We start from the raw sequence: 18,777 nt of genomic DNA on the forward strand, positions 1-18,777 counted from the left end.
AGTACATGGTGGACTAAGAAAACGAGATGGTTAGAAGTAAAGGTAAAAGAGAATCGTACTCTTAACCTTACTCGAAAAAATAAATATATGGACCAATTAAACTAAGATTCAATTATATCCTGTAATAATAATGAAAAACAAAGAAAGACAATGGAAATAAGCAGGGCATTGGTGCAAATGTAATCATATATGCAATTTTCATTGATAAAACTAAGTTTTTGTGTTTTGTAATAAGAGAAGGTATAATATTTGTCTTTTGTTTTGTTTCTTTATCTTAGAATGTCGTTATTCTTTTGTTGTATACCCTTGGAGAATCCAGGCTTGTACTTACTCTACCTACATTTTTCAGCTTTGGCCTTATTTATGGAAAGTGCCCACTAAGAAATCAAACTTTACTTGTTGGTAGGAATCACTATATTCTTCGCATCTCTATTTTGAAGCAAAATTAAATTTTAATATCCTTTAAATATTCAATTTTGTTGTAAAATATATTTATGTGAGATTTTATTAAATTAATTTTAATATATCACTTGCCTCATCAACTTTTAAAAATCTACCTTTTGAGTTTTAGCCATAGCTGGGTTGGGGTTGGGGGTATCAAATTGAAGTGTCAAAGTGTTCCACCATGTTTAAATGTTGAGAATGCAACACACATACTTGAGGTATATTGAAAAGTCCGACCAAGAAAAGTATCCACTCTTCAGTATAAGTGGATCCCGAGCATCCAACAATAAATCAATATTTTATTACCTTAATGTTAATAAGTGGCTCCACTTGAAATAGGAGGTCAGATATATATAATCTTACCCTTATTTAACGATAGGGTTCAGGCGGTGTCCATGTAACAAAGACTGCAAGTTACATGAGCACCGGGTATCAGATGGCTGCAATCCACATTCCGCACTGAAGCTTTGCAGTTTCATATTTCGACGTGTAATGTGATATTGCTCCTAAACTTGCATCTTTCATACTCGGTGAATTTTCAACTTTCTATCCTCCTTTTTGCCCCCATCTTGCTCCTACCTCGCTCCCGTTCAATAAAGATTGCTTCTTGGCCCTCATAACCGAATTGAAGGTATCCAAGACCTATCGAGCAAAAGCCATGCACACCGAGAAGTAAAATCATAAAAAAAAAAAAGGAAGGGGATGCGGTAAAACAAACAAAAACAGAACCATTATCGCCCTATTCTACACAAGTAACCGAACACTGGCTCAAAGGACGGCAAAAGAACACAAAGCTTAGCTGACAACAACATTCCATTACCTCAATACTATTAAGTGTATCCCACCTAGGATGTAAATGCAACTTTACCCTTGTTAAAGAACATAAAACCTCGCTAAAACAAGGGCAAAAAGAGCCAAAGTAAAATCATAGTAACAAAAAGGAAGAGGAGAAACATCATTCACGCCCAAAACGAACAAAACGGAACCATTACCATTTACCGCCCTATTTAGTAACCAAAAACCAGCTTAAAAAGCGTCAAAAGCACATAAAACTTGCTAAAACAAGGGCAAAACAAGGAAAGAAAGTGGGTTGAAAAAACCACTAATCACCCATTTATCAGCCTACCTTTTGATTCGGAAGTTTTCTGTCCTCGGCGAGATTTTCCCAGATCATAAATAAGCTTGCAGCTACTTGTAAATAGAAGTAACAAAAAGACAATAACCAATGTGCTCTGGGGCTCACCAACTTTTCAGATTCATCTTGTGACGCATATCTAGCAACAAGAAGTTGGTTCCCCGTTCCATATTAATTGCTACATTTGATTCCTCCTTCTCTTTTCATTGGCATCTCCTAGAAAGTGAAACATTCAAATCATATCAGGCTGAGCAAAATCAAAGTTGGGTTCGGGTCATTCTATAAATTCAGTATATATTTGTATAACTAAAAAGAATCATACCCATCTTCTAGCATTTTAGCTCTGTTACTTGCAGCAACATCGAAGACAAATTGCTCCAAGGTATACCCTCCTTCAACCTCTTGAAATCCATCATTTGGTTGCATCAATCCTAAAGTTATCCAATTACGCCAATTTCGATTGAGCGATACGTATTCGACATTCAAACAAAATTTAGAAAGTACAAGAATTCTGCATGATCTGTCACTATCTATGTTACTTGAACTCGGGTACTGATGTTGGATACTGATACGTGTCCAAGCGTCGAATACGTGTAAATATTCAATTTTACGAGTAAAAAGAAGTGTAAGTACCTTACCAATGTCCGAGGATCAAGGTTCGGACACGGGTACGTGAAGCAAAATGAAGAGTCTGGGTAACATAACTATTATAACATACTTCAATTCCTTTAACATTCCATTCCTTCTTCTATCTGTAGTTCTCAATCCCTTTCAATTTGCTAGATTATGGTCAAAATATCAATGAGAAATATGCAAGAGTAAGGAAAAGTAGTCAATACCCCAAACATAACAACGCCACGGTATTCCAACTATAAAGTAAAATACTCATTCATCAGTTTGAATTTGTCATATTCTAGTTAAAAAAACTCTCGCACATAGAACCACAATGTAGCAAATTCAAAGAGTCGAGATAGTAAACATAAGGCAAGTATTTTTAATTACTTTCCCGGTGACCAAAATGTAAAGGGAAGATCAAAATTGTACATGCTATTAACATTAAAAGTTTACAACTGAGTCTCAGAAGATGATAAATCAAGTATTAAGGCAAAAAAGTATCAATTGAATATCATTTAGAAGTACAAATAGAAATGGAGGAACAATAAAAATTGCTCCACTCCTTATGACCTTAGATCATCTAATAACACAAACTATCCTCTTACACTACTATATAAACACAATTACTGCAAAATCAAAACTAAAAAATAAACTGTTTATAAGTTTCCCCTTTTGCAGAGAGATTTGTTACTCATGCCTCATGTTTGAATGAAAGAATGTCAGGATTCCGAACAAAACTTGAGAATATAGATATACTAGTATACATGTACACAACATAAAGAAAAAGAGTGCACTGAACTGTTTTACCCTTGCATTACTGGAAGAGATATGGACATGGGTACAGACACATCACCGTTATAGCTCGTATCTCTATTTATAGCCGAGTTCCTAGCCAAGTGATACCCAATCCCCATTCCGCTATACTGTGGAGTTGGGTTCTCCCTTCTCTGAAAAACCCGAGCAAGGGAGGCAGCCTTTCGTCTAGCCCGTTTCGTACCAGTGAACAACAAGGTTTGAAGCAAACCAGCCAATGCCGGTGCCTTGAGTAACCTGTCGGTGGCAGCAGCCCCACCATTCCGACCAAATTCCAGTAACGCAGCAACTGCGTTCTCCTTTGCTCGGGGAGTCCCACTACGCATCATCTCAAGCAAAACATCCACAGCCATTTCTTCTTTCCCAACAGCCTCAGCCCCAGCAGGCTGCCTCACAATCAAAGCCAACACCCCTGCCGCCTCTTCGGATACCCCATCAACCCCTAAAGCTCCAACGACTGCTGTTATTGCCCCAGCTTCTATCATCCGCACACAATTCCCTGTGTGCGTTGACAAATTAAACAAAGCCATAACTGCATCTTTCTTGCCTCTGAGAGTCCCATCCCTCAAAAGACTCACAAGGGCTTCAACAGCCCCATTTTCGTCTGCAATTTGTTTCTTATAATCATGAACGGCTGATAGACTAAACAAGGTTGCAGCAGCGTTCTCTCGTGCCTCATTGGTGAGCCCAAACCTCAAAACATCGACAATGGACTTCAAGCACCCTTCTTCTTCAATAATTTTGCTTTTGTTTTTGTCATAAATGGATAGGTTAAGCATTGCAGTGACAGAATTTTCTTGAGCAATTGCATTTTTGGATAGCAATAGCCGTTTGAGATGGGGCACAGCACCAGCTTCAGCAATAAAAGCACGGTTCTCTTTCCCTGTTTTTGCCAACAAACGAATCTCCCTAGCAGCAATGGCTTGAGCGTCCTCTGGCCCACAAGCAAGTTGTCGGATAAGAAGATGCGCTGTGGCCTGGTTTGCTGTAACTGCAGCCTTTGAAGATGAAGCTGCAACTAGCTCTGAACAAGATTCTGCTCCCTCCGGTGGCTCATACGGAACTTCATGAGCTACAGACCATTGAGTTATCAAATTCCTAAGTGCCTGATTGGGAACTAATCGTGTATGCGTAAGCATTTGACCCGTCTTCGGACAAGTGCAACGACCTTCATCCAACCACCTTGATATCGAGGATCGATCATATGTCTGTCCAGTTGATACTATCACAGGATCTTGCATCAAGTCCAATGAAATAGGACAGCAGAAATCCATTGGGATTGTGAGAAAAGTATCAGCGATCTCCTGCGTCATCATTCCTTTCTTCATTTTCTTAGGTCTTTCAGCTCCGAAATCCATATCTTCCTCAAACCGAAATAGCAAGAACCGACAATAACGTGTGAGGGCCACAAACCCATTGAGAACCGAAGCTGTGGGTTCAACATCTCCCTCGTAATTAACAATCTGTTCCTCTATGAATTCAATTTCCGTTCTGCAACTCTTTGCATCACAAATTCTCAACTGATCAACAAAGAAAAACCAAAGATCAGCTGAACTAGGGACCTCTCCATCCTCCAAATTATTCATGAACGAATATAGGCGAAGCCTTAACATCTCATCTCGCTTATCTACATAACACTTTGCTCTCCTCAACTGCCTTTGTAACAATTCAACCTGCTCCCTAACATCTTCACTCAAACCTAACTCTTCAACAGGAAGAATATCCAAAAGGGTTGACATTTCTTGATCAAGATCGTGAAAATGACCCGAAATCGACTGGTTTTGCAAAAGCATCCACAATTTACTACAACGTGCACAATAATCTAACACTATTTTGCATCTATAGAATATTAAATAGAGCTCTTTAAAGCATGTAATTGTTGTATATGAAAACTTCGAACTCAACCGGGATTCTTTCAGGAAATCTAACAAAACAGCAAATACTTCAATTCTACGGATCAAAGACAAAAAATTCTTCTTCTGAAAAGGTAATTTCTTCCCAGCATATAATTCAACTAATTCATTCGCTACAGATAACAAAGTTCTTATAATCCCTCCATTGGTAAGGTCCACCGGAGCCAAAAAAGCCTCTAAAGACGGCGATCTTCGCCGCCGTAATGATGAAAATGCAGCAGCCGTTGCCATTTAACGCCTAAATTGTAAGGTTTTCAATCCCCAAATTCAATACACTAAATACCCAAATACAAAGATTCCCAAAAAAAAAAATTAAAAAAGCAGCATTTTTTAAACTTAAACGGACAATACCTAAAAACTCTGATTAAACTCCCAATTACAAAAATCCCTAAAAAAAACCAATTACCTAATCCCCCCAAATTACTCAATACCCAATCACAAAAAAAAAACAAAAAACAATTCCCAATTACAAAAATCCCTAAAAAATATCAAAAACCTAATCCCCCAAATTACTAAATACCCAATTACAAAAAAACTAAAAATATAGTCAACAATTTATAAACTTGCAAGGATAATACCTAAAAAAGTAAAAAATAAAACCCAAAGTTCGAAAAAAAAAATAAAATCACTCACTATCTAAAAAAATCTCTGTTGGTAAATAATAGAAATACAGACCTCTTACCCTCTTATTGTTGCGGTAGTTTATGGGTTGTTGTTATGATGTTTGAAACTTCAACAATTAGAATACTAAATGAAGCAGATTCCTTTAAATACAATAAGAAATTATTCAAGTGGGAAATAGAAAAATTCAAAGTACAAATATCACGCGTTGAAGCAAAGAAAATAGAAGGCCGAAAAAAGATGTAGTTCCATGATATTTCCAATGTTTTTCGTATTGTAATTGATGGGTGATAGTGGAAGAAGGAGAGAAGCGAGAGTTTTTTTTCAACGCTTCATTTTTTTTTTCCAACTTCTTTTGTTATCTTTTCTGTGTGCAGGCTTTCTAAACTGACTTTTTCTTGGTTATTTTTAGGGAGGAGTTGACAAAATAAAAAGGAGAAATGATGTCCATTCATTATGGTCTTTTTTTCAATGCAAATCTGTTTTTATGCACGTTCAAGACGGCGGACAGGTTGAGTGTTCAAAATATACTCGACGACTTTATAATTGGATATGACTTTAACTTTACTTTTTAAATATATTTATAGTTATGTAAAAATCAACGTGAACACAAAATTAATTTTAAACTGACTCAATACACGTAATTTAAAATTAACACGATAATTCAGTTAAGTGGAATGATCTTACTCCTAGTATTATAGATACCAAATGATAGTACATTGATTCTACTTGGTGAATTATCAATTATAAGCCACTTCAGAATCACACACATTGACAGCAATTTTTGAATAAAACTATTTACAATATAATTGTTTATCACTAAGTTAGAATACGGGTTGTGTGATGTGTCCTTCTCTAATTAGTTACTTTGTGAGTTGTGTTGTAGTTGTTGAGTATTAAGCATTTGACCGTCATGGACTTATGGTCATATCTTTGTCATGGTTGTATACTAGTACTTGTTTTGTTCACTTGCTTTGAGTTAATTCTCATCATCATCATACCCAGTGTATCTCATTCATAAAAACAATCATAAGCAGATTTAGAGAGGAAAAAATGGCGAGTTGAAGACAACTCATACCCAGAAAGAAGAGCGCGGCCAAAGAGACAATTCTATATTCTCAAAATTATCGTTTCACATATAACATTAGTTGGGTATTGCAAGAAATAATTAAATGAGTAGAAAAAAAAGATGGGTAAAGAAACTAATTAGAAAAAAAAAAGTATTAATTTGTGTTTTATTTGGAAATATTAATTTGGTGTATGCTTTAGATACTATTTTGGGTATGCTTAATTTGGAGTTTTGCATCTTAGAGTAAGGATAAGCACCCCTTAGCAAATCACATATAGCTTCTTATTCAGCCAGATGGGAAAAATTGACCAGGGCATAAGACACTTTCTAAATTTAGAATGCTGCATAATCAAATCAATAAATGATAATGTACCTTAACTATTGTTTTTCTACTCCTAATGGCTAATCCCTACACATTTCCTAATGTTCTTAAAAACCATTTATTTAAAGCCCTATCTAAGTGCTAAATTTTCAACTTATAAACTACACCCTGCAAGGAGAAAAATTATGCTAAAATTAAATTACGAAAGCACAGAGACGCCTCGATATCCATTTAAACGTTTACGACCTTGGCGACCTTGATGAAACACACTTTCCGCATGATACAAACTTGAGTAATGAATGAGGTCTTCGTGCGCGGATTTTCAAACGTGATAGCTGCATACATATAGACATCAAAAATTAATTCGTATCGAGTTCAGGGATAGCATCATCGCTCTCCCCAGGTACGCAAAAATTTGCCTAATCTAGTGTTTCCCGGTGGGTTATGTTATTCCTATTTTGGCAACCGAAGAAATGATGTTGAACTAATGAAATTTAGACACATGAATAATGTTACCGAGATATTACCTTCCTTCGTGTTGTTCGGGATGCTTTCCAGCATAACAAGCTTCTCGATCTTGGTTCTAACCTTCTGAAACATAGAAAAAATAAGACGATATGAGAAAAATACTACATGTATGTAGTGCTCTCCGTGAGCAAGAAACTCATTCCCGACACTTACAATAAGAAACATAAAAATAAAAACAGATAAACATCATCATCATCATACCCAGTATATCCCGCTAATAGGAAAACTCTGATTAGGGTCTGGGGAGGGAAGAAAGACGGCAACTTATACCCATAAAGGAGAATGCGGAAACACAGATAAATATGATGGTTTAAAATGGTAGTGGAGGAATACATACAAATTTTCTTGCTCGAGTTTTTCAGCAATAGATACCGCCTTCCGTTTTGTCCATGCACTGCGTTGGGCAGATCCTTCCGTCTGCTGGATCACATGGGCAAGAGAAACCTTGCCTCTCACCAGGCTTCTACACTGATTTTGCTCCCCAAGTCTTCCTTTTTCAGGTACGGAAGACGACTCTAGCCGTTTGGATGAAGTTCCCGTTTCGCTAAACCGAGTACCTCGTAAATTTCTCTTATCCGATTGAATATCCACATGGTCACTAAACTTTTGTTCCCTTGAAAAATTTTCTAGCTCTATAATTTCACTGGTTCCAGAATTATCCCTCTGTTGTGAAATTATATTTCTAGAACCTCCATATCCTTCTTCAGATAAGGGCAAGACGAGAGGTGTTTGACCTCTGAATCTCTCTTTTCTCGACTCGGATCTGATTTCAATGGTGACAGGAGATCCGAGTACTGATTCAAATGCTTGCAGAATATAAGCTCTCCATTTCTCTGCCTTAAATTTTGTATGAGATGAACTGAACATCAATTGCACTGTCGGAGCTGCAAGAAAGAAACTTGTTGGTCAATCAAATTACGGGCATACAAGAGTCGCAAACATCATTTCTAGGCATCTCTATTGTTTCTCAAATACCGAAAGAGACACTAGAATAAGTTGTTTCCCAGGAAAACAGGCGTATAGGCCCATGGGGAACCGACATGGAAATAAAACTCTTTCCCATGCTGCTCCAATCCCCAAAACCAATGGACATTCCCAGCTAAGAGAAAACAATAACACAAGCTTTAAAGAAATGCGGGTGCACTATGTTCTTATTATACCCAACTCAAGTCCTCGAACCGTGAAAAAGATTCAACAAAAGACGGAAACAAATCCACTATCTGTTTTACATCAAGCAATACGTGGAGTAACTCCCGATATAGAAATAAAAGCAAGACGCGTAGGCGGATCGACTCATCAAGTTCCCTAACCAAACAAGGAAAAGTACTTGCCATTCGTTGGTTATTAGGGGCATCCCGAAAATGCCCGGGTTGAAATATGGCTTTCAAATTAAGTTTCGAATTGGTGGATGCTGCAAAAGTGAGTGGCGATGCCATACGCAAAAAGAAAGAGACTCATAAGCTCTGCAATGTGTCCAAGAGTCGGATTAAGTTTTCTATGACAAGGTGCCAAAATTTAGAGTAAAAAGTGTTGAGAAAGAAGCAAGTGCGTTCGAGGACAAGAATCTCGGTAACAAGCTGCATGAACAGGACATATTTATCATTAAGCTAAAATGTTGTCACAACCCACAGGCGTTTCTAATCGTGGCTTGCGTCGAATAGAAAAAAGGTCGGTGGACATTTATTATATAATTGGAAGCAAAGACTGGTAGTAAGGTAAGTATCGGTACCTGCACCATAACTGACCGAGATCAACTTCCCTTCCCGATACATGAACTCTTTTATGCCACTGTTTTTAATATTACCAAGCACCTCCAACCAGATGTCCTCAATTTCCGTACGACCTTTACCTCGCTTATCATTGACCATAACATCATCATATGCAGAAGGATCCCGAGAAGCAATTCTCGCACCTTGACTTCTGCTGCCCGATAACTTGCTACCATCTCGAATACTGCTAGGACTATCTTTATAGTGCTTTTCCACCCCGTCTGTAGACAAACGACTCCCATTGTTAGATATCATGACACAACCCATTCCACCTTTCTTAATCACGGCCCTCGAATCATTCAGAGGCAATGGACTGTGATGAAAGCTAGTATCTTCAGCAGAGGAACTCGGCAACATATACTGCTGATCAGGAGCAAGTTGAAGCAAAGCAGCCGTCAGCCAAGTCAGTTTATCATTAGACATTCTTAGCTGCTTCTCGGCTTCGGACAGAGTTTTTAATGCTTGGCGAAGTTTCTCCATATCCTCTTTCGATACTGAATGATTAAAAAAGATATTTGTTATAAAAACCCCAGTGTAAATCTTGTGATGACCAAAGACTAAAGTGCAACATAATTCGCCAACTAATTAGCTTTTTGAATTCCTAATTCACTCAAAACGACATGAAATTAGCCGAAAAACGACCATAATTTGCTTTTTTTGATTCACGATTCACTAAGAGATTAACGAATCATGCGACACTCACTGAATCAAGAGTAATTATCCAAATCATATCTCAATATTGAGAAACTCATGATGAGTTTGCTGCAAAAAGAATGGACGATGATGATGTTTGATCAAACATATGTAGTGATATAGTTAGAAATTAATTATGGCCGATTTTCATAATGCATAAGGATTTATGAGGTTGGATCACGATTGATATTTAGCAATTCGAAACTAGGATAAATAAATCTTAAATAGGGAGCTTTCACATGAAATAAGAGCAAAGCCTCACATGGTCGTCGTCGAAAGAATTTCCTTCTATGCCTTTCTTTAGTGAAGTTGTATGTACCAGCTAGTACATCAGTTATAACAGTAGCAAGTTGAGACATCAAAGCCAATGGCTCAACACCGCTTTCCATGATTTCCCTCAGACTTTTGACTGTATTAACGGTGTCTGCCGACAAAGCAAAGTCAAGTAGATCTACAAGCTTCTCATCCGATATCAAACCAACCTGAGAAGTGTAGAAACAAGATTTCAATAGAAGTTCAGGAGAAGCAAGCAAAGTCATTAACGATGCCAAGATCGTAAGCAAAGATAATCTCATCATTTTCTTTCATCACTCGGGTACGTTTAAAAACGAAAATCTTACATTATAACGATTTAACATTTCATTAACTTTTCCTTAAAAAAAAATTCGTAAATTAACGATAAGCTACAGCTTGTCAACAGAAACAACTACCCTCCGGGACCTTAAACAACCCATTTAAGTAAATTCAGGTTGAAAGTTTTGAACTTTTGATCCATAATAATTATTTAGTAAAGGGGGATTGAAACTTGGCAATTGGTAAGATTAGCCAAAAAAAAAAAAAAAAAACTCAGATTTTTAAAGAATATATTTTTTTCTTTTTTCTGAAGGGCCTAAATAGGTATCTTTATATGGTGGATGTATATACATAAAATAACTAATCTCGAAATTTTACATGTGACATTGATGAACAATTGGCATCTTGAACAAAGCAAGAAACTCATTTCATGCACAAGGTTAGATTTTGTAATGACTATTCTATAAATCTTCGCTAACAAGCACCCCATTTATTCGGTAGAATGACGGATCACAAAGATTAGTGTCCCTTTTATAGATTTTCCGCAGTCATAATAAATTAATAACTCTAAGCGTGCTCACGATTACATATAAATACGATTAGATAGTAAGATGAGGAAATGACCTTGATAAATAGACTAATCGCAAGATGAGGCATATTTTTTATAAAAAAATATATGAAGCAAAACCCAAAAATAAACTCGATAAAGTATATCTATATACTTGTTAAGGCAAGCTTACCAGTTCCTGGACCAGTGTGACCGAGATTCGCTGCCCCAATAAACTTAATTGCTCAAGCGTCATCTCGCCGTCTCTCAAAGAACCATCTGACCTTGATGCAATAAGCTTCAGCGCGTCCCTATCAATGTCTAGACCTTCTTTAGTTGCAATCCATTGAAGAGCATATATGATATCTGCATCTTTCAATTTGGGAAAGAAGAATTTCTGGCACCGGGATATTATTATATGAGGTAAAACATCCAGACTTGAACATATGAGGATAAAAACGACACGCCTAGGTGCTCGATCAATGACTTTGGATATTGCACTCCAACATTCGTGGGAAAGCGTATCACAATCATCAAAGATAAATACTCTATACTGAGATGCCTGCTGAGACAACATCATACTCTCGAGTATATCCATAATGCTCTCGAAGTCAAAGTTACTCACCGGACCAACTTCTTTAATAGTCCGATTTTTACCCATATCATGTGCAATGCAAGAACCACAATAGCCGCAGGGTTTTGGGTGTTCCGGTGACTGACAATTCAAAGCTCTAGCAAATATGCGTGCGGAGGATGTTTTCCCTGTTCCATGAGGCCCGTAAAAGACATATAACAAACCCACCTTCCTTCGGACAATGGCATTCGAAAGAGCTTGCGCGACCAAGTTTTGGCCAACCAAATCTCTGAATGTCTTTGGCATGTATTTCTGCGTTAAGTTCTGGTGTCTAGCACGACGTCCACCTCTTAACTTCCGTTGGTCATCCGACCTAGCTTCGGAAGCAAGAACCGATTCAATATCATTCTTCAAAAGACTGTCCGCAAATATGCCTAGCTCCCCAGAGTAATCATGGGCCCAAGCAGCATTATCTGAGCTCTGTGATCCAGATCCATCAACCAGTAACGGCAACGCCTCCGCTTCAGACTTGGCATACGAGCTTGACTGATCTGATGCCACATGAAAATTAGAAGCGTCTCTTCCTTGCGGCATTTGACCGCTTCTTTTCAACCTTGGGTCGGTCAAACCACACGACAAACTTCGACCAGCCATATCAAGAAACGATTTACCTCTATCATGAATCCTCGACCAATTAAAAGGTATCCCACATCCATTTCTTGGAGCCTTCGAAACATCATGCTGACCAATTTCGTCTTCTCCCTCTTCCATCGGATACCTTTGTTGTACCACACCCTTAACTGATGAATTTGAAGCCACAGAAACATCATTTTGAGGCTTCGTATCTCTAGGAGCAATAGCACCAGGAGCTCTTTTCAACCGCCGAAATTTGCGCCTTTTCACCCTATTTAAACCACTACAAGGACCACGAACACTAGGTTCTGCCTCATCCATGACCTTTTCAGATTTTGAGAGCCTCGCGTTCACATGTTTATTAGAAGACACAACATCATCACTATCCATTGTAACTTCCCGCAACTGTTCAGACAAAGTTAAAGGGTTACCCTCTTGACTGAATTTCCCCGTTGCAGTACTCTTTCGGCTTCTTCTGTCAGAATTACCCGAAACCCCTTGGGACACTTCTTTTCCGCTCTCGTACGGCAAACCCCCTTGGACACCACCAGACATGTCACTCTTTCGGCAAGATTCTCTCTCCCTATCCCTCCTGACATCCTGTGCTACGCTCTTGCTACTGTACTCACTACCTACTGCAGCTTGGTTTTTAGTACCCCTAACCTCAACAACTTCAAGAGGTGGTGAACAACGAGATAACCGTCCACCATCCCTTGAATGCTCACCTACCGATCGTCTGCCATTCTCAAGCCTTTCTCCATCTTTGGAAAGCAGATCAGCAATGACAGGAAACTGCCACGGTGGGGGACTAGCAGAAGGATCCCGCAAAGAACGAGACCTTTGAAGCACAATAAGGTCCCTCATAAGGGACCTATCATTTAATATAGGACTATGCTTATGCATGTGGTTTTTCAAATGAATACAATTTGTCAAGTGTATGTGGTTGCGCAAATGATCACTAATATCTCCATTGGCATCCTTAAGAATCCTATTACGAACCGCTCTAGTCATGATCAGAACATCGAAAACCCTAGATGCCGAAAAATTTCTAAATTAAGAATGAAATTCAGAAAGCACCACATATTCTTCAAATCCAAAACAAACCCAAAACCCTCTCATTGTCCTTCAAATCCCAAACAAACCCAAAACCCTCTCATTATCCTGCAAATCCCAAACAAACCCAAACTTTATTCTTTAACCCTTCTTCCAATTTCAATCATCCAATCCAATTATTCCCAAAAACCACAATCTAAATCAACTTCGAAAACCCAATATAATCAAATTATAACCCAAAACAAAAGGTCCCATTATCAATCAACCATCAAATCTATGAACAAATAAGGAAAAACCATTCAAACAAAAGTAATTAAATTAAGCATAAATGGTCCAAAACTTATCAGATAACAGCTCAGCAAGAAAAACCCAGCAAATATTCTTCAGCATGGCCCTCCCTCCTGCAATTAATACAAAAAACACCAAATTTAGCAACAAATACAAGTGATGGGTACATCAAAATAAAGCAAAAATCAATTGAAATCAATCAAATTAGAAGAAATACACATACATGAAGACAACATTGGTGCAAAATCAATGAAAATAGTGAATCAAAGATAGCAATGAAAATGAGAAAAGGGAAAGGAAGGCAAAGAGACATTATATTCACCTGAATCAGAACCAAAGTGGGGTCTTTAATATTGGTTATTTCCACCAAAAAAAAAACCCAAAAAAAGGGTAGTAATAAGTGAAAGTAGATCTCTTTAATGGATTGTGATAATCTTAAAGACTACAACTTGGTTTGCAAAGTTGCAATCTTTTTCAAGTAGTAACTCACATGAAGTGCTTGAAAATGGGTTCTTTTTCAGGAAAATGACGGTGGGTTGTGAGTGATAATGAGATTTGGGGGAAATAAACAAAGCAGAATGGAGTTGGGAAGTAGATGAGAGTAGAGGCTAGAGACGAAATGAAAGGGAAAGGGTGAGGACTAAGGAGGTCAGAGTGAGATTCAGAGGGGTGGGTGTGGGACCCACCAATAATCTGCAGTCAGAATCCACGTGGAATCTGTATTCTAGCCGTTTGATAAACATGTGGGGTCCACAATACTTGGAAGTGTTTGGATCTTGGAGGATTTGTACGGGTAAATGAGGTAGAGCATTATTTACTTAGATTACCCTAATAAATTCTCAAAAGTTACCATTACGAATCAAGCTTACAATGCCTTGAAAGCAGTAAATAACACAGCGTTATAAAGTACTTTTACCCCTCACTTTAATAGATTAATTCAATTTTTAATATATCTAGTTATGTATAATAAAAAATTATAAAAATTTATTAATAATTTTTGTATTGAGATAAATCAAATAAAATTTTACTCAACTATGTTTTAACTTATAGATTAAAAAATTAATCACAAATTAAGGACGATAAATAAATAGTGTATTATCTTGTAAAGGTGCAAGTAATTTGATGCGGATGAAGTATGAGTTATAATACTCATGGCAGATTCATCATCAGAAAAAAAAAAAAAAAAAAGTCTTGAATTAAAATACTATGCCAATGAGTTACTAAAGCGTTTTTTTAAGTGTTGTGATATTGTTAGACACGTCATGTTCTTTAAGGAATATTATCATACTGACTTTATGGACTATATAAGAGTCTAATAGTAAGATTAGAGTTTAATAGAGAAAGTCTAAGTAAATAATGGTGATTTGTAATATTGGCAAATCACTCTTATGTGCATGAATTTAATAGGTTGGAGCTTTTAGGATTTTAATTTATCTTTTTTCATTTTGTTTACTTTATTGGTATGTATTTTGTCTTTCGTGATGATTTACAAATTACAGTGATTAATTAGAAATATTTTAGGATTTAATATGGAGTAATAAGGTGATTTGAACCCAAGATGAACTTATTTTTGGATTCGTACGAGACTTCATTGGTAAAGGTCGTATACTCTAGTGAATAAGATACAATCGTGAGAGATTTCATTAGTGTATTATAAAATCACAAAAAATATAGTCACTTTGAGGGGAGGTGTGTGCTTTATTCGTTTAAAATTTTGATCATTTTACCATTGCTTGTGTATATTGTTTTTTTTTTCATCATCCTTTTACGTTTTTTTTTTCACCATTGTTGTGTATAAGAATTTATTTTTAAAAAAAAAATCAATATTTGAAAATAAGTTATAGGGTGAAATAATTCCAAGTTGGAACTTATTAATTTGTGGTTGAAAGAAAGAGGGGACCAAAAGAGAGCATTGGGTTGAAAAACTTGACAAGTTTCCCTAACTAAATTTGATGAATAAGAGGGGGTAGTCCGTACTTGTTTTAGTGGCAAAACAAAAACTATACAGAGGTGTTGTAGCCTTCAATTTCATACTGATTATTGTGCAAAAATAGTGACCACCACCTGGCCACAGCCTTAGGCTTCTCATTCTTTTTATCATCTCTTACTTTGTGGGAATAATATAATTTTATACTCCATACATCTCAATTACTCTAACCATCTGTTTGATAGGTGGTAATAAATTGTAGTATTGAAAATGAAAATAAGTGTAATTTTTGTTGAAAATTCGCTTGCCTATCTTGATGATCACGTTTGTCCAACTTTAATCATCTCATTTTCTTCATAAAATATATCCCAAAGCATTACCATTGGGGAGGTGGTATTAGGTGGTAATGAAAATTTGTAAAAAAAAATTGTGATCAAAGTTTCATCACTATAGGAATGACATAAAACTTTTGATGAAATTTTACACAATAAATCATTCTCATTACCACTAAAATTGCTACATTACATAACTTTATGTAAGAGTTTTCGAGTAAAATATAACAAAATTAATGGGACTGAAGGATCAAAATTTTTGCAATGAAATAAGACTTTGAGTAACAAATTGGACTGATTTCTAATTCTAAGCATCGATTAATTCTTCATAGTAACTTTTGAATTTTCAACTATATTCACTTATATTGAGACAATCTCTATTGGGCTGGCTCAGCGTATACTTATTGTCTTAAAGTAATTACTTATAAGTCTTTAAAGTAATCACTTGCAGTTTCAAAGTACTTACATTTTATAGTCTTAGAATGATTAAAAAATACTCTTATGTCCTTGTGAATATATTTCGCTTTCTATTTTAATGTCTTACTTAATTCGTCTGCTTTTGCTTTTTTAGCAATGGTCTGGTCTCACTTTATTTCTTTAAATCTCATTTACAAACTTATTTTTTATTTTCATTTTAATCCCTCCTTTTTATTCAAAAAATATTACTCACTTCTTTTTATAATTTACTTGTATTTTATCTTATTTTTCAACTAAAAAATAATTTTGAAACTTTAAATTTAGGTGTTTTCTCAAAGGGGCAAAAGAGGAATTCACTGGTGAATAAATTGAAGATTTTATGTTGGTCTTGGTGAAAAGTTTTTCCTTTCACTTATCATGTAATAAAACTTTAATTTGCACCATTTATAGGTTAAATTAATATTCCTTATCATTCTCAGATAATTTACCGATTTTATTCTGTTTAAAAAAGGTTTGAGTTATACTGTGATAGTATAATTTAATTCTACGTCACTTAAATTTGTGAATAATTGGAATGCAGTAGTTAGACAAGTAGATATGGGAAGGCAGGAAATCGATTCCTGGAGTAACATCACAGCAAGATTCAATGATTCATCCATAATGCATATAGTCTTTCCTTCTCTCGTATATATGCATAATGCATAACAGCAATGATCTTGGTATGATCATAATTCATAATGCTACATGAGGGATGTCTAAATGCTCAAGTGCAATTCACAAGACAAGGGTCGTCAAAATGGTCAATAATAAATTAATTTTTGTTAAGTAAGCTGAAGTCACCTATTACGTATAATTGTTGAAAGTAAATTCACTTATTATTTAACAGACAAATAAAGTTTGAAAAAGGAAATTTAAAAAGTAAGTGGGTTTATTTTCAACAATTATAATTAATAGGTGAATTTATTTAAAACAAAAAATGAATTTATTTTCAGTTCATAAAGAAAAAATTGATTTATTATTCAAATTTTCCAATGAAATCAAAATTGTTTTGTTTCAAGCAAAAAGAGTATTGTCTCAAATTCTAATTGAATTTGTGATATTGCATACTGCTATTGTCCCTCTAATTTGGTATTACTTTTTATTTCTAATTTTCTTCTGCTGATTTTATATTTTTTAGCAATGGTTTCACTCTCCTTCTTTTAATCTCATCCATAAACTTAAACTCCTTCTTTATCGTCTTAATCATTTATTTATATGTGATCATTTTCCAATTCAATCTCTCATTTCACAAAATTTTACACTAGGTGCAAAAAACATAGAAAATATTCCTCTAGCTAAATGATAAACTTAAATATTTATATTAAATCTATAATTATAATTTATCACTTTAACATTTTGATTAAAATAATTACTTTATATTATATCAGACAATTATACCAATTCAATTAGTTTGGCATCGAAATATGTGAATTAGAATACATAACCATGTCAATGTATTATCCCATTTCATATTGCTATTTGACAAAAAAAAAAAAAAAAAAAAAGGATTATGAGTGAAATGATGATAAGAGGTAACTTAAAGTTAAGAACTTTGATCATAAGTCAAACAAGTAGGCTATGTGAAGCATGGGCACTTATGTTAATTATCACTAATATTTTCCACCTTAAAAGTAAAAGGTGAACCTTGGTTTTGTTGAGCTAACCTAAGCTTAGGTAAGTTGCACATGGAGTAACAATTGAATTTTATACTATGTATGCATAAATACTCCATTTTCTAAATTTTGCATCATATATTATTTTAATCCGATTTCATTACTAATTTTTTAATATGATCGAACATATAATACTCTATTAAAATTTAAAATTTATTTCTCTATTTATATTAAAACCTATATCCCTCTAAGATATTGACTTTCTCGATATTCTTAATTTATGTGTCATCCCCCAAGGAGTAATCTCGCACAAAATAGAGTTAGAGTTTATGAGTTGCATGTCTAATTTTATATGTGTTTATTTGGATCATCGGGTCGATTTCAGGTTAGGTGTTTCTGATCGTTTAAAATGAGATCTTGTGTCCAAATTGATTTATATATAATTTTAAATTCGTTTTGAAGTCGAATCAAATCAAATTCAGTTACAAAGTTTAATAAATATCGAATTATTAAATTTATTTTTTTGAGGATATTTATCAAGTTAGGCTTTTCCAAGCTATTGAAAGGAAAAATGTGCAAAACAAGAGAGATGTGGCTAATGAATAGTCCAAATGATTCCCTACTTTTATTAGTGTCTTGGCAAAACTAGGTTAAAAGAAGTGTTTGAAATGATTCTTATTCATAGGGAAAGGCTCTTTTTTGTCTAGTTCCGAAGAGACAATATCTTGGTTATGTGTTGTTAAACTCAATAAATTATGCTTATTTCTTTTGGGGCTCTTTGATTTGGTGCTTAATTAGATTTGAGATTTTGAACTACTTTTACTTTGCGGCCTGTCCTCTAAGCTACTACGAATTTAGG

General features: G+C 35.4%; 2 protein-coding genes across 4 annotated transcripts; both read right to left on the reverse strand.

Annotated features, from left to right (window-relative positions):
- Positions 1-122: 122 nt before the first annotated feature.
- On the reverse strand, positions 123-5,995 carry LOC130824087 (U-box domain-containing protein 17-like). 2 transcript variants are annotated; one of them, XM_057688972.1, is made up of 3 exons: positions 1,902-5,995; positions 1,571-1,795; positions 123-1,086 (listed from the first exon to the last, which is right to left on the reverse strand). In XM_057688972.1, the coding sequence occupies exon 1, from the start codon at positions 5,149-5,151 to the stop codon at positions 2,998-3,000; it is 2,154 nt and encodes a 717-aa protein (XP_057544955.1). In that variant the 5' UTR covers positions 5,152-5,995; the 3' UTR covers positions 123-1,086; positions 1,571-1,795; positions 1,902-2,997. The 2 variants fall into 2 exon arrangements, with proteins under 2 accessions (XP_057544955.1, XP_057544954.1); XM_057688971.1 differs by having other exon boundaries at positions 123-1,795.
- A 939-nt stretch (positions 5,996-6,934) lies between these two features.
- LOC130824086 (protein STICHEL-like 3) lies at positions 6,935-14,235 on the reverse strand. Of its 2 annotated transcripts, none has more exons than XM_057688969.1 (7): positions 13,913-14,235; positions 11,236-13,703; positions 10,185-10,404; positions 9,190-9,723; positions 7,798-8,344; positions 7,460-7,523; positions 6,935-7,267 (listed from the first exon to the last, which is right to left on the reverse strand). In XM_057688969.1, exons 2-7 carry the CDS (start codon positions 13,258-13,260, stop codon positions 7,172-7,174), a joined length of 3,486 nt encoding a protein of 1,161 aa, XP_057544952.1. In that variant the 5' UTR covers positions 13,261-13,703; positions 13,913-14,235; the 3' UTR covers positions 6,935-7,171. The 2 variants fall into 2 exon arrangements, with proteins under 2 accessions (XP_057544952.1, XP_057544953.1); XM_057688970.1 differs by having other exon boundaries at positions 13,814-14,235.
- Between the last annotated feature and the right edge of the window lie 4,542 nt (positions 14,236-18,777).

This window comes from Amaranthus tricolor, chromosome 9, assembly GCF_026212465.1.
Source record: "Amaranthus tricolor cultivar Red isolate AtriRed21 chromosome 9, ASM2621246v1, whole genome shotgun sequence".
Lineage (NCBI taxonomy): Eukaryota > Viridiplantae > Streptophyta > Magnoliopsida > Caryophyllales > Amaranthaceae > Amaranthus > Amaranthus tricolor.

Bases quoted from the DNA above. Each gene is read 5' to 3' on its own strand.
- LOC130824086 (XM_057688969.1), bottom strand. From the start codon at position 13,260: ATGACTAGAGCGGTTCGTAATAGGATTCTTAAGGATGCCAATGGAGAT. The intron at 9,724-10,184 runs GTGAGGCTTTGC...TTAATCATTCAG, and splicing joins ATTCTTTCGACGACGACCAT to TATCGAAAGAGGATATGGAG. The intron at 7,268-7,459 runs GTAATATCTCGG...ATATGTATGCAG, and splicing joins CCCGAACAACACGAAGGAAG to CTATCACGTTTGAAAATCCG.
- LOC130824087 (XM_057688972.1), bottom strand. From the start codon at position 5,151: ATGGCAACGGCTGCTGCATTTTCATCATTACGGCGGCGAAGATCGCCG.